At 38.4% G+C, this 16262-nt stretch overlaps 1 protein-coding gene across 4 annotated transcripts; it reads left to right on the top strand.

The window, feature by feature from the left end:
- The first annotated feature begins 1235 nt into the window (after nucleotides 1-1235).
- On the top strand, nucleotides 1236-15431 carry LOC113635885 (matrin-3-like). Of its 4 annotated transcripts, none has more exons than XM_047802312.1 (22): nucleotides 1236-1341; nucleotides 3707-4600; nucleotides 5221-5282; nucleotides 7518-7553; nucleotides 7921-7937; nucleotides 8263-8369; nucleotides 8602-8663; nucleotides 9022-9060; nucleotides 9145-9176; nucleotides 9274-9329; nucleotides 9403-9522; nucleotides 9781-9905; nucleotides 10034-10988; nucleotides 11950-12031; nucleotides 12134-12171; nucleotides 12323-12970; nucleotides 13088-13219; nucleotides 13632-13765; nucleotides 13957-14002; nucleotides 14632-14716; nucleotides 14823-14944; nucleotides 15050-15431. In XM_047802312.1, exons 2-22 carry the CDS (start codon nucleotides 3821-3823, stop codon nucleotides 15089-15091), a joined length of 3720 nt encoding a protein of 1239 aa, XP_047658268.1. In that variant the 5' UTR covers nucleotides 1236-1341; nucleotides 3707-3820; the 3' UTR covers nucleotides 15092-15431. The 4 variants fall into 4 exon arrangements, with proteins under 4 accessions (XP_047658268.1, XP_047658266.1, XP_047658267.1 ...); XM_047802310.1 differs by having other exon boundaries at nucleotides 1275-1341; nucleotides 3789-4600; XM_047802311.1 differs by having other exon boundaries at nucleotides 1276-1341; nucleotides 3789-4600; nucleotides 12374-12970.
- Nucleotides 15432-16262: the final 831 nt, after the last annotated feature.

The raw sequence follows: 16262 nt of genomic DNA, 5'->3' as shown, positions 1-16262 counted from the left end.
TTTTAGATTTATTCATCGTTTCAAAGATACTGCCTAGGTCTGTAACCCTGAAACGATGAATACAACTAAAAAAATGTTAATGTGTAAAGGTCCGCACTCAGAAACAAGGGAGCGCACTAACCAGTATAATAAGTCACTCATTTGGGTCTTTTGTCACGCTCTCCCGCCACACATTGTATTTGTCACGCAGAAAATCTTAATATTTGTCATATATTTAATATGCCGCAGCGCCCAAAATGTATCTGTCCACACTGCTGTCTCAGGGGGCCCCGGTTCACTGATAACACCTGTTCAGAACAAGTAGTCCAGGCCAGTGGTTCTCAAACTGGGGCCCCTGAGATGGTGCCAGGGGGCCCCGGTTTACTAACAACACCTGCTCAGAACAAGTAGTCTAGGCCAGTGGTTCTCAAACTGGGGGCCCTGAGATGGTGCCGGGGGCCCCGGTTCACTGACAACACCTGCTCAGAACAAGTAGTCTAGGCCCCTAGTTCTCAAACTGGGGGCCCTGAGATGGTGCCAGAAAACAGCTGAGTAATAGAGGTTTTAATGCTTCCACATTTTAATGCTGATGCAGAGAGGTCACTCTTGACTGTCTTCAAAACTTGAAAGCCCTGGTTGTGTAAAATGTTGCACGTATAAAGGGGAACTGAAAAAGTAAATATTCTGAGAACATACTTGTTAGCTGTCGTTTTAGAAATGACTGAAGATGAATGAATGAAATCAAAACGCCATATTAACATTTTTATTTGTTTTAGTTTTTTGTGTGTGAAGTCCCAACGGTGTGATAAGTCGTGGCCTAATGGTTAGAGAGTCTGACTCGTAATCCTAATGTTGTGGGTTCGAGTCTCGGGCCGGCCACGGGTGAGGTGCCCTTGAGCAAGGCACCGAACCCCCCAACTGCTCCCCAGCAGTGGGCGCCACAGCATAAATGTGTGTTCACGGTGTGTGTGTTCACTGCTGTGTGTGTGTGCACTTTGGATGGGTTAAATGCAGAGAACGAATTCTGAGTATGTTTCACCGTACTTAGCCGTATGTCACGTCGCTTTCACTTTCAGTAGTGTTTACATAATATGTGGAAAAAATACCTGCTCTAATTTTATAATCTTCCATATAGTGAATGTTTTATGGAATAAAATGTGCAAAATAAACAAATTAATTAATTAATTAATTAAAATCACAGCTTTCTTGTAGTGAATTGCAAACCTTCGGGGATAAGTATAATGTTATTTATTTTTAATTCATGTAATGCGGAGGCTTTTATTTTGCCCCATGTTCCGTTTTCTGCGGGAGGAATTTCCATTAGCTGGGCTGCTACGCTACATTCACTAAATTCAGCAAAAGGTGTGTTATATTTGTCTGAATTTGTTCTGTTAGAATTTAGTTTGTTTCTATCGACGGTTCAGATTTGGTTGTTTAATCGAAAGGTACATAACATCCAATATTCTTCAGTCAAAAGTGTAAAAATTAGCTAGTTAGCTGGCTAGCTAGCTAGGTGGTACATTGAAGGGATGGAACTGAAAATAATTTTCTTGACAATGTTTAAATGTATCCCTATTAACCCACACTGTTTATTAAAAGTTTCCACATATATGTTTATTTGTAAGAAATATGAGTATAAACCTTTGTTATTGTAAGGTAAATATTGTCATCACAAAGCAAATGTAAACTTGTCAATAATATCAACACCAAAAGGAGACACTTGGGTACTGATCCTGGACCAACAGGTTCATATACCTACAATATAGGTCACTTTATAGGTATATTAATCACTGTTACCCAGCTGTGTCATTCCCCTGACGTTGTTCATCAGTACTAGTAAAGAAGTACTGCTGAACTGACTGGGGGACCTTCCCAGAACAGCAGTGTATGGATTACACTCCAACAATAGTAAAGATAGTAACACCACTGTTCTGTTAAATACCCATCTACTTCTGGGTGTATTTCACATCTCAGGTTTATAATAATGTACAATCTTACCATATACAATCACCATCGACTTCAGTAAGGAACACCAGCTCATACACCTGCACATTTATGTAGTTATCCAATCAACTAATCCTATGGCAGCAGCGGCACGGTGCTGAAAATCTTGCAGATACCTGTCAAGAGCTTCAGTAAATTTACATCAATCATTGGAATAGGGGGAAAATGTGATATATGCAGCATTGTTGTTGATACTAGAGTTGGTTTGAGTACTTTTGAAACTACTGATCATCTGGGATTTTTACACAAACGTGTGACGTTCAAACGGGGTGTTGGATTAAGGCGTTGGACTACTAATTGTAAGGTTGTGAGTTTGAATCCCAGGTCCACCAAGCTGCCACTTCTGGGCCCCTGAGTAAGGCCCTTAATTGCTGAGTTGTATAAAAAATTAGATATAAATGTAGGTCACAGTGTATAAGGGTGTCTGCCAAATGTCATAAACATAGAAAAGAAAATAAACTGGTCTCTTTCTGGTTTGCAGCTTTCCAATTTTGGCTGTGCTCCAAGTCTGTGCTCATTATAGCTTCATGTTCTTGATCATGGCTTATTGAAGTGGAACCTGATGAGGTTTTCTGCTGTTGTAGCCCATTGAAAGTTTTGAGGTGTTGTCTGTCGTGTGTACAGTTCCCGAGGATGTCTGCATTTTTTAAAAAACCGGCCCCTATAGTACCAACATCCAAGCCACAATCAAAGTCACGGAGATCACTCTTGAACCCTGTCTGCATGATTTTGTGCATTGTGCTGCTGCCAGATGATAAAGTGGATGGTGAATGTACCCATTATTCGTATGATTGGTGAAAGTTGTTTTGAAGTAGATGCTTATTTATCATTTATGTACTGACTGTTCAGTGTCAGCATTTTATAAGGATGGTAATGTTTCCTCAGGACCGAGTGGCTCACGCTTTGTGGCTGCTCTGTAAAATGGGTGCTGAGAGAGCAGCTGTTTATAGCTGTTGTAACGTAAGTGATAACAGGATCTTGTGCCAGTTCCATAACAGTAAATGTAATTCCCAACAGTATCACCTGTTATTCATTACTGTAGCATAAGTGAATATTTGCTGGAGTAGAACATTTCTCATATTTCACTTCTCATACAGTAATTACTGCAGAACCATTAAGGAATTTCAGCTGTCCAGGCAGTGATGTGACTTTATACGGACTTATCATTGTGGGTAGGAACCTGACATGTAGATAAATTAAGTGAAGTAACCAGCCAGCTAGAGAGCCCTGAATGTTGGAATGTACTTGCATGCAGAACAGAAGCCTCTGTTGATATTTTAGCTGCTGTTTCTTTATTACGATAGAAAATGTGTTCCAATTTGTTGGACTTGATTGGAGCTGGAGTCTAGTCTGCAACACACCTTTTTATTTTGAGAAGCACGTTAATCCTTAAACAGACCAGTGAAAAGAAGATACACATCTGCCTTGAAAATTTCTTCATGAACAGGAAACGGCATCTAGCTAGACTTGCAATTATCAGCATACCTATTTCAGAATCCCTGTGTGATGGTGTGTAAGACATGATTGCCTAATGCACCAGCATCTGAATGATTTTTTTCTCAATGATGCTTGGAGGTAAGTCCGAGTTTGAGTCGTTACTTGGCTACGAGAAGGACCATGAGTGCATGATTTTCTTCTTATCTACATTTACATTTATCGCATTTGGCAGACTTCCCTTATCCAGAGCGACTTATACTTACTTATCTACAACCTTTATCGACAGGTGAACGATAGTCTGCAACTCAACCAGCATCAACTACTCTTCCTTGAAAACTGCTCTTGCTGATCAGCTGCTTCCTCTACAGATTTGTCATCTGGAAATCTCCAACTCTGCAACATGTCTCAGAAATACCACTACACAAACACAGGTGATGACTTTCTGTCACATCAAGACATGTATGCAGACTCATACCAGAGACAGTCTAATACATACAAGCCAAGCAGTAGATCCTCATCTCAGGAGCAAACACGCTCTACAACATCTTCCAACAGAACTGTAGACTCTTCTGTTCACCTACCTGGGAAGGCTTTGTCATTTCTTCACAGCTGTGGCCTGGACCCGAGTGACCTTGCCCTCCTTGCAGAACTTCCAGAGCATCTCATCACAGTTGAGACACTTCCCAAACTACTTTTACAGGTCAAAGAACGTAAATTGTCATCATCTCGGCCCAGCACCAATCAGCCTCTTGACGATACCTCAGCTTGTGCCTTTGAGGGTAGCAGCAACCCCACCCCTGTTGAATATCCAATCGCGCGACCTGTGCATCCAGTGTACCCTCTTCCTCCAGAGCAAGTTCAAACCTGGCAGGATCGCTGGGGGAATCCTCGACGAACGAGTACTTTAACCACCAGTATCAGCTGTTCCAGCAGTAAAAGCAGCACTGTTCCAGACTACAGCCTCTCCACAGACTCTGACCCATATTGCAATACCACAGAATCACCAGAGCCCTCATCACAATCTTTCGTCGATTCCGGACCGAGGCCTTTACTTTCTCTGAGATTAGAGCCTCCTGTTATCACACCTACTAAGAATGTGGCCTCAGACTTCAATTGCAAAGTTCCCCCAGCTTTTCCTCATGTGTGTCATCTCTGTGACATTTCTATCCATTCTACAAGGGTAAGTAGCATATTGAGTTTTTATACCGCTATCATTACCACCTCGTCACCAAACCAACTAAAGATGTAAACTAATATCAGCTTTGGACTCTTCGGTAAGTTTATTTTGAAACACTGGTGCTGTAATATTTGTACTTCAGCCCATGAGTGAGATATTTTTTTATTTTTATTTGATGTATGTTTCCATTGGCAGTTTAATCTTATTTTTGTAACAGGTTCATTCAGTTCTTTCTTATTCATCTTATCTATATTTTAGTTTTGTGTTTTAGTTATGTTTTTAGTTCTGTAGGCAGAGATTTGAAATGAAATGAAATGAAAATAATGTTGCCTACATTGTGTTTTATCTTGTTTATTTTTATTTTATATTTTTATTTTAATTTAGGTTTATTTGTCATTTTCAAATATTTTTTGGTCATTTTAATTTATGCAGTGGTTTACCATTTTTTAAGGGAAAATAACCTTGGTGTATGACACAAAAAAAGAAAGAAAAAAGTTAGTGGTGAGGCTAATTACCTGGCTAATCATGCTGCAAGACATACTTACTGTATTGTATTTGTTGGAGCTACATCTAATTCTATGCAACATGGATGTATTTTTGTTTGTTTTTTTGTATTTTTTTAGGACTGGTTTTTTCATGTTCGAGGTAGTGAGCATGCTAAAAGTCAGCTTGAACTTGTGAAAAAGTAAGTGTGTGCCTTAGCCATGAAACCTATGTGGTTTATATTATATTACATATTATTATATTATATATTATAGTGACAATTTTTCGGTTTGCTTTTGAAACGAGGAGATGGGAGGCAGGTTTGAGACAAATCAAACATGCTCTTTATTTGTTTTGTTTTTTTAACAATTTTTTTTCTTACACACACACACACACACACACACACACACACACACACACACACACACACACACACACACACACACACCTCTCTTGGCTCTTTATAGTGAACTGCACCTGACCAAATGAGCAGTTTGTCAATGACGAGCATTGGGTATGCAACAAATTTAGAGACCATGTCGACTTTTCTATAGTCCACACAGATCTGGACCAAACAATCTACCCTGGGAACCAGGACCACTGGACACTGCTCCTAGTCACTCTAAGACTCATGTGTTACCTTTATATTGAGCTTCACCTTGAGCTACTCCTGTACAACATGTTTTTTCTGTTCGTGCAAATGGGGCAGTTGTATACCACTAATATGAGTGTGGCCAGGTAGAGACAAAAATAGTTCTGAATATTCCACCTGCAACTTGGATTCACATCCGGTCTTGGCTCCTCTCTCTGGAATAGCCACTTCTAAAGCCAAGATGACCACCTGTCTCCATGACTTAAGGACATTAAGGTGATATGTCTGCTGCGCCATGCCTCTATTCATTTTATGCTACCTTTATAGTCAGTATTCCCCAGTGCATTGTGACCTCAAAGGGCATTGCCACTTGACAAGCAAATTGGAGATCACTGTGGGATACAAGCACCGGTGAAAATACCTCTGGCAAAGAGACTGTTTTATACAGCTGAAAATTCTCTTGTGTTGATTGCATGAATGTGAGGAGTTTTCACCCTCTATGTTTTCTTTTCAAGGAGCTGACGTCAATGGCCCATTCACTTCCCTAGCCAATACTGTGCACAGCACCTGAAATGCCAGCCGATTTGTTCCCAAAATTAGTGGATGGATCAGGCAGGAACTAAAATTCCTGTTTTCCTCCCCAGAAATAAATATTTCTGGTCAGCAGGGGATATTTGTGCACATCCTCATGCACACACTTTCACCTTCAGCCACTGTGCTATTCCCAATGTCTCAAACAGGCATTAGTGAATTGAGGTTTGGTTACAGTCTGAATCCAACAATGCATGTTATTTACCCCTGTGAATGCTCCTAGCTCTTTAGGGAATACACTGTTCTTGTATCTTAAGACCAGGACCAATGCCCCCTTCTAAATCACTTGCAGAACAAAAATGACATCTTGGTTAAAATATTGGGTGGGAGGGGTCATCTGCTCCTTAATGGTCCTCTGCGAGTTGTACTGCCTGTGCCAGACAGTGACATTGGGCCCATTCTGCAGTCTCCTCCGGTATCCAGGAGACGAACTGCTCCAGCGCCACTGGGTTCATTTTCGAGGCAATGTTCATCTACCAGTAGCCACTTTCAAAAATCTCAGAGCGCTTGGGCAAATCCAAACAAACTGCTGCTTTAGGTTTGGGTACTCCGGCAGATTCACTACCAAACACTGTTGGGCTGTATGCCGAGTTTCCCCTGACAGTAGTGGCAGCAAACGGACCACCTACTATTAATCTGTTCAGCCCCAAATGTTAGCTGGACCAGACTTTGTTGCGTCTACCTCTGCCGCTTCTACCTCTGTCTGAGCTTGAAGAAGCTCTGGGTGCAGCACAAGGATGGCCTGCTTTTGTGTCTGTTGGATGCTGGCAAGGGTCTCCTCAATGGGAGAGGACTCCATGATGGTGTTTTTTTTTTTTTTTTTAATTACCTGGGTTTCAGCACCAGTGTGATACACTCACAGTTTGGGCCAGAAATGAGGAGACGTGAGGCAGGCTTGGAACAACTCAAAATACTACCTTGCTTTTCAGCTATTTTTATCTTACACACACTCTGCACTGTTCTGCACAGCTCTCTCTTCCATGGCTCTCATCAATCAGCTTTGTTGCTGCTCACTGAAAGACAGAACACTTGGAGAAATTCTTTAAAGATGTAAATCCTTACCACTCATGTTTCCTGGCTCCAATCTCCATTCAGAAACCAGTGCTTGACCATACCAATAACTTTCACTTTATTATGTTTTATTATTTCATTAAATTTAATTAAATGCATCATTGTTCAAATATGTTGTTTAATGGGTTTTTTTTATAGAGTTTGCATTGTTAGATAATTCATTAATTTAAATTCTTTCTGTAGGTACCCAAAGTGGGATCAGACTGTTGAATCTTCAAGGTAAATTAATATTGTATAAATAACTTTAATCACAGTCCAGTTGATTTGAACAGAACAGATTCAGAACAGGTTTCAATATATAGAGTAAAACCACCACACTGTTTTGAAACAATGTGTATTGGACAAAACTTGGGACCATAATTATAAAATTACACCGATATCTGCTTCATTGGCCCATTCATATTTATTTGTATTATACTGTTAAACATGAATGAATACATTTTATTTAGCGCTAATTTTATATTTTATAGTGTAGTTTTATAGTTTATACTATTTTTAATAGTGTTTTTTTTTTATTTTTATCTGTTGAATTGTTATCCTGTTTCAGAAATAGAAATATACAACTTTTATATTCTTGTAATTTCAGGAAGGAAAGCTTCGAAGGTAAAAGTCTATTTCTCTTCTGGAACTTGTTAAACCATCATATAATCTTATGTTTAATGGTGCTGTACATTTCATACAGGGGTTGTACTGTCTACATGCACACAGGATGCCTCTGCATAGCTTCTGCATTCATACAATGTTGCATGTGCCAAATATGAAATTATTAAATAAAACAAATGATGTGAAATACTGTGTTTGTTATTAAGCCATTTATGCAGGAATGTAGACAATACCAAGGCCTCACAAACTTTACCGTGACAGTTGTTGCTGTCTTTTGAAATAATTGTGCGTCTTAATGTATTAATTTATTTTAATATCCTGAAAGTTTACAAAGTACCAACCAGAAAGGAGGCCTCAGACTTCAATGGCGTCGTTCCCCCAGTTTTTCCTTACTTGTGTGTTCTCTGCAACATCACTGTCTTTTCTGAAAAGGTAAGTAGGCAGCATGAACACTGATTAAGCTAAGAATATTTTGCTTTATGTGGTCGAATCTGAACATTTCAGTCCTAGATTTATAACTAGATCATGTTGTTAGGTACATATACACTTGCATACATTGCATTATGTTTTTACTTAAGCTTCATGTGATTGATATGATAGACACTGCTGTGATTCTGTGCTATCTGATGTATGCAGTATCTTTTTTTTTTTTTTTTTTTTGTAGGACTGGTCTGCACATGTTACAGGTGGTCAGCATGCACAGAGCCAGCTTGACCTCATGGCAAAGTAAGTCAATCATTTCAGCACCTATTACAGGTTGTACTGATTCCGTGTTTAGCTCTGAAACAGATTTTACATTTTATTCTATCGAGTAGTTTTAGCTGTAAACATGGTGCATAATATGCATTGTAGGCTGTAATTATTCCTATTACTACTAAGATATATCTAGAGCTGACCGAACACAACAGACTTGAACTCAACTGGCTTTAAACCTATACCCAAAAACTATGTTGTAAAGAATTCAGCATTCATGACGTATCTCCTTCGCCTACAGCTGTTAAATGTAAACAAGAACAACATATTTTGATATCTAAAGTGTACATTAGATTGCATATGAATTTAACAGTGATTTATATTCTTTTAGGTACCCAGTGTGGGATGGGACTGTTCGATCTTCTAGAAGGTACTCTGATTAAGAATTGGAAATGCAAGTATTAAAGTTTAAATATAATTATTTTGTAGAATAATTCTTGTCATTTTCTTTTAGAAATGATGGTAACACCTCAACTGACATGCGAGGTAAAAGAACTCCTCCTTTTCTGAGTATGTTAAAAATATTAAATGATATGATAAAAATTCAATAATATCATGTAGTAATTGTTATATTTTGTACAAGATGGAACCTCAAAAGGAAAAACCTCAGACATGATGTCACCGCAAGCGAACGATGAAGTAGGTTGTTTGTTATTATTCATTGCAAAATATTTTTAAATTCTCTAGTTTAATTCAGTTTGATTCTTTTTAGCCGGGTTCTCGAATTGTGAGCTTCAAACCGTTACCTGTTGGAGATGGCATCACTGCAGAGTTGACAGCCATTGCTAAACGTTTTGGATCTGTCAAAAAATCCTTGTTTCTGCCAAACCAGGTACCAAGTTCATTGCATATGTGGTTCGATTGTAAGATAAAAGCTCCTGCTCATTTGAATGTATTATGTAATTTAAAAATTGCATATGATAAAAAAAATAAAATAAAAATCACCTAAACCCAAAAAAACAAACATCAGAATGGAATTTTTTGGGGCAGTTAATGCTAAACTGTAGTTCCCAAACAAACTGTCAGGCGTACATTTTCACCCCCAAACTCACCTGTGCTTTATTAATACTTCGTGTCATCTCTTCCACAGGGTTATGTAGAAATGACTTGTTTAGCAGAAGCCAAGAAGGTGGTTGAGCACTACTCAGTCAATCAACTGAAATTAAAAGGAAAATTAATTCAGGTCGCCTACTCTTATGAATATAATTCACTAAGGCAAGTAGTTTTCATGCATTTATATAAATATAGGTGGTCTTCATGCATTTTGTAGCCTTTGCTGATTTGCTTATCAGTTGTATGCAGTTTTTATAATTATAACTTCTTTATCATTTCTAATGGCCCAGAGAGACAGAAGCTAATGACATAAAGCAATCCAGGCGCTCTCACAAGCAAAGGAGGTCTAGCCCAGGCATTCGCAGCATTCAGAGAGACTCTTCTTGTCCCAGGAGAAGACACTCCTCAGATAGGACTCGCTCTAGCCCTAAGAGAAGACACTCATCAGAGAGGACTCGCTCTAGCCCCAACAGAAGACTCTCATCAGAGAGGACTCATTCTAGCACCAACAGAAGACTCTCATCAGAGAGGACTCATTCTAGCACCAACAGAAGACTCTCATCAGAGAGGACTCATTCTAGCACCAACAGAAGACTCTCATCAGAGAGGACTCGCTCTAGCCCCAACAGAAGACACTCATCAGAGAGGACTCGCTCTAGCCCCAACAGAAGACACTCATCAGAGAGGACTCATTCTGGCACCAAGAGAAAACCTTCGGCCGAGAGAACTCATTCTAGCACCAAGAGAAAACGTTCAGCGGAGAGGACTCATACTAGCCCAAAAAGAAGGCATTCACCAGAGAAGACCCACTCTAGTAGGAGTCGCCACGTAAAAGAGGGAGAAGATTTCCTACAATTCATGGAGAGCGCTAGTTCCTCATCAAATTCATGCCATTCTTTAAGCCCTGTTGTTAAAGCTGAAACTTCAAAATCAAATGCAGATGCAGAAGAAAGGAAAAGTGTAAGCAACAACAATGTTGGAAGCATGGATTCAGACAGTGACCTTGAAGGGTTAGAAGTAATAGCAGATGATGGTGAAGAACTGGCGCATGACATTGATGATTATGAGCCTACAAGAAGTGACCAGGAGAATTTATCGTCAGACCCAATGGATGTTACAGACATTCATACAGAGGAAGAATTAAACACTGGAGAAAATTCTCCACATTCTGATACATCAGAGACATCAAACTGTGTAAAGGAGGGCCAAAAGTTACACAAACATAAAGAACAGGAAATTAAGGAGGTACTTTACTGAAACTGTGACATTCTCAAATCATGCATATATTGACTGGTCATGTTATTAAGAACCAAACACTTATTCATTCATGCAGTTATCTAAGACATGGCAGCAGAGCAAAGCATAAAATCATCCAGATACACTTCAATAGTTTCAATCAATGTTGACATCTAACATCAGAATGGGGTTCTCTCCAAAATGTGGTCTGAGTGACTTGAGCAAGGTTGTTGATGGTAGATAAGCTGATTTGAGTTTTTCACAAATGCTGATCTGCTATTTTCACACACAGTGACATAGAATGGTGTGAAAAATAAGCTGCAGTTTTGTGGACAGAATCATGTTGTTGCTGAGAGAGGTTAAAGGTGAATGGCCCTGGCTAGGCTATTGTAGTTCTGCCTTAAGGTGCACTGTGTTTTATGTTCTGAAATGCCTTTCTGCTCAACACAGTAGTAAAGAGAGTTTATTTCTTTTTAAATCACCATAACTTTCCTGTTCACTCAACAGACCCAGTCTGTGGATTCCCCTCTGACATTACAGTCACCTTACAGAGACTTTACATTAGCAAGGCATTTTTCATCTGCTGCTCAACAGATGTTTTTTTTGTTGTTGTTTTTTTTTGCACCATTCCATGTGAATTTTATTGATGTGTTTAAAATTTTGTGTGTTGTCCATAAAAATCCTAGTAGTCCAGCAGCTTCTGAACTCCAGTACGAGCAACCAAGCCACAGTTAAAGGCAGTGAGATCACATTTATCTCCATTGTGATGTTCGATGTGAAGATGCATTCAGTCTCTTAATCTGTATCTGCATCTGTATGAGATCGCACGCATTGTACTGCCATCACTCGAATGGATAAGTGCACGAATGAGAAGGTGTTCCTAATAAAGCAAGTGAATGTAGATACATTTTTAAATGTATTTTAATACAAATTTAATATCTTGTTTCTTCAATTGCTTTGCTTTTCACAGGAGGACCATGATATCCCCAAGATACTTGAAAATTGTGTGACCTTGGATGAATTCACAGAAGAAGATTTTTCAGATTGTCAAGGTCATCTTTTCAAATCTGTCAGAACATGGAAGCTTTTTTTCTTTTTTAGCTCTTATAAAGTAGGTGTATATATTTGTAAATAACTCCTTATTTGAATTTCAGAATCGGATGAAGCAAAACACTCAATCCTTCAAACACAGGTTAGTGAGGGAAGATTAGTTCTTGACTCTATATATATAATATAGATATAATCACACACACACGCACACACACACACACACACACACACACACACACACACACACACACACAAATAAATGGAAAAAAAATTGTTTGTTTTTACTATTTAAGGAATCATCAGAAGTTGTAACCAAATCCACAAATCCTGTCTCCTATTCAAAGCAAAGTGAACCTGAATCGCCCACAGAAGAACCTGAATCACTCGCAGCAGAACCTGAATCGCCCACAGAAGAACCTGAATCACTCGCAGCAGAACCTGAATCGCCCACAGAAGAACCTGAATCACTCGCAGCAGAACCTGAATCACTCACAGCAGAACCTGAATCACTCACAGAAGAACCTGAATCACTCACAGCAGAACCTGAATCACTCACAGCAGAACCTGAATCACTCACAGCAGAACCTGAATCACCCACAGAAGAACCTGAATCACCCACAGAAGAACCTGAATCACTCACAGCAGAACCTGAATCACCCACAGAAGAACCTAAATCACCCACAGAAGAACCTGAATCACCCACAGAAGAACCTGAATCACTCACAGAAGAACCTGAATCACCCACGGAAGAACCTGAATTACTCACAGAAGAAACTGAATCACCCACAGCAGAACCTGAGTTACCCACAGCGGAACCTGAGTTACCTACAGAAGGTACCAGCAAAACAACTGCAGAACCCCACACCTCAGAGATCCTAGAAGAAGCTGCTTTTCAGCTTAAAGAGGAACATGAAACTGAGGTATTGACAGATGAAGACAAGGTAAACATACCTGTTCCACTCTCATTTTTATGCATGTAATTCCATTAAGAATTCAGAATATGATTTCTTCATGAATTATTATTAGATCTAGAAATAATTTTCTCTGTAATGTTTCAGGAAAACTTTGGCAAAGTTCTTGAGGTCAGAAATCTACCAAGTGCTGAAGACTATACAGACTTGGATTTTCTGAACATCATAAAGCGATATGGAGACGTCATCCACCATGTGCTCTTTCGAAGTTGCAAAAAAGTAAAAAAATTCTCCCCATTCTAGATATTTAGATATTAGACCTTTTTCATTTCATTTCATTTCATTTCATTTATAATTAAGTATTGATGGCACTTAAGATGGTGCCAGTGTTGTCGGCTACCATCACAACCGCTCCGAATACCTCTGTTCTGAGCTGTGCTAGGGGTGAGAAAAATGGGAAGCTAGCACTGGGTCTACGTTTGATTACACTACCTCTGTTTCTGATTATATTTTATGGATTTGGAGCTGTTAGAAATAAATGAAATAAAATCTGGATTTATAACAGCTAGAGAATTTTTAACAGCTATAATGTTTAGGGATAATAATAAAAGGAATAAAAATAATTTGCTTTGTTGAAAAGGGCTATCTTTATTTTCAGGACTATAAGTTGGTTGTTTAACATTTCTTATAGGGGTTTGTAGAGATGGCTCTCACATCTGATGCCGAGAGAGTCGCAGCGGATTCGAAAAATCGAGATATTGCACTACGTGGTAAAGTCTTGAAGATTAAAGTATCTGAAAACTACTGCCATCTGCCAGAAGATGGGTAATCCTTTTAAAGTATTTCTATCTATTAACTGTGTAAGCAGTATTCATGAGATGTTTTACACTGTTTTATTAAATGACTTTCAACCTTACAGTGCATTTAAAATAAATAAATTCAATGGAACCGTCTTAGCACATCTTACCTTATCTCCTTATAAGAAATTTGTCTTGCTTGTTCTTTTCTTTCTCTAGGTGTAATAATGATGGTTCTGATTCTGATGATGAAGACATATCTAAGGTGAGTAAAGATCCTTGCTGAAGACACATGATGTAGAACAATAAGTAACCTATGTTGAATTTTGAGGATTCAGTCCCTTAACTATGTTTATAGATTTCATTTAAAATAAAATCAGTAGCTTTCTTCATGTTTGTTTGTCCGGAACAATTGATTTGGTTTTAGGTCTGACATGTTCCAAGTCCAAAGACCAAAAAAAACAAGGGTATACAATTATTTTTAAAGGAAGTGAATACTTTTTAAACCCACTGGTTATGAGGAAGGCAGTATTCATCCTATCCAAGCTGGAAAACAAGGGAAAAAGAATTGAACAAGCATTATTTCAACATTTTCACTGCCACATTGCAGAGTTGCTACAGGCTGGATTTTCTTTGTTTAGTCATAACCATACAGTATGCACTTAGACTACAAATGTTTCTTAGAAATTAACTGTATGTATGGAAGAAAACACTTCAGATCAGTGGGCTTGGTAAATGTATGAATAAATGAAACAATTATAAATAATGTGTCCAGATGATTAAGTTGTTGAAACTCTGTAATTCCTTTATCGCTACCGAAACTCTTATTTAATTCCTAATAAATGTATTACTACAAATATAGAAATATTAATGCATTTTATGTTCTTGTTGTAGGAGTCCAATAATAAGCAGCAAAGTGATGAGCTAAATGGTAACACAGATTCTTCAAATGAAACTCTCAAAACAGATGAGCCAGTAGGTAAGTGGTACAGTATGGTTTTATGCGACTGCATATTATGCTGTATAATTGTTGGAAAATGGTGTGTGCTACTTCTTAGGAACAAATTCTGGTGTTTTGTCCACAGGAACTGAGTTTGTCCGGCCTGTAGTGGGCTACTTCTGTAACCTGTGCAATGTCATCTATGCCACTGAAGAGGAAGCAAAAGACGGACACTGCAAAAGTCCTTCACATCGTGAGAAAGTGAAGGTAAATGTTTTGGTGTTTGTTTCATTGTTTTCCTTTGATTTTTCTTAGCAAAGATTTTTAACTTGTTTATACTGGTTCAATATAACTTTTCCTGTTCTATCTTAGGAACACAAGGAAAAATGTGGCTCTGTGAAAAACAGAAAGTGATGTGTGCTTTATAATAATGCCGTGAGACGAAGCTTTCAAGGAGGTTGATTCGACAGCCCCCCTGTGCCAGAAGAAAACTGTCCTGGGCCCTGAAGGGAAAGGCTTCCAGTTATCCCTATGAGCACAGAAAAATATAGACTGGTGTCAGCCTTACCATCTTGTCATCATCATATACTGACTTGTACTATACTTGTGTTTAATGTGTTTGTCCATTTTATTAATCGTATGCCATGGGTGGTTGTTGAAATGCTTAAACAATGTCCAACTTAATACATATTGTTAAAATATTTTATAGATGAAATCGATTTTTTTAATTATTAAACTATGTCTGACTATTTAACTATGTGCACATTTCGTTCTGTTTTGTGAAAAATGTTAAATGTTATTTAGAATCCTATATGGAGGGTGTGGTGATTTAAATTTATCCAGAGTGATGTAAAACTGTGCTTTTAAGTCTCTATCAATGAATACATTAATACTGGTTCACTATGTTACAGATTTAGCATACCATCAACCTAAAAAGGTTTTTTTGTTGTTTGGGTTTTGTTTGTTTTTTTGTTTTTTTATAAATATGCACACACAAAACAGGGGAAATTGCTAGTTCACGTATTTCAGGAAGAGGTAGTTCTTCACATGTTATTTGAAGATGTTGAAACCTGGAACTCAGCTGTTCAGACATCTAGGAGAAATTCATTCCACTACCTTGGTGCCAGAACAGAAAAGAGTCTTGCTTTATACCTCCCTTTTACCCTGAGAGATGGTGGGACCATTCAAGCAGTGCTAGTAGTTTTGAGGTAGCGAGGTGCACTGGAGGTAGCTTTTCACATGCATGGCATTTCACAAGCATGGCAGTCACAATGCTCCATGGTTTGATCCTGAGCTTTAATTACTATCCCTCTTCTCTTGGTGTACCTGGTAAGTTTCCTATGGGTTCTCTGGGTTTCTTCCACCTGATTTATGCTTCAATACTGATGAATTAAAGAAGGAACGAATGACTGAACTGTCATGAAAGGGTACCAGATGATCACACACATACATAGATAATATATCTATTTAGAAAACATTGTGGCTTTCATTCTCAAATGCCAAATGTGCTTTATATATATTAAACATTTAAAGGTAACATTGTAATATACTTTATAAGACTGTATATTGCCCTATATGTGGAATA

The sequence above is a fragment of the Tachysurus fulvidraco genome, chromosome 17 (assembly GCF_022655615.1).
Source record: "Tachysurus fulvidraco isolate hzauxx_2018 chromosome 17, HZAU_PFXX_2.0, whole genome shotgun sequence".
Classification (NCBI taxonomy): domain Eukaryota; kingdom Metazoa; phylum Chordata; class Actinopteri; order Siluriformes; family Bagridae; genus Tachysurus; species Tachysurus fulvidraco.
This window is presented reverse-complemented; position numbering and strand designations above follow the sequence as displayed.

Coding starts and splice junctions, on each gene's coding strand:
- LOC113635885 (XM_047802312.1), top strand. CDS start 3,821: ATGTCTCAGAAATACCACTACACAAACACAGGTGATGACTTTCTGTCA. Junction 8,370..8,601: donor TCACTGTCTTTTCTGAAAAG/GTAAGTAGGCAG, acceptor TTTTTTTTGTAG/GACTGGTCTGCACATGTTAC. Junction 9,906..10,033: donor TATGAATATAATTCACTAAG/GCAAGTAGTTTT, acceptor CTAATGGCCCAG/AGAGACAGAAGCTAATGACA.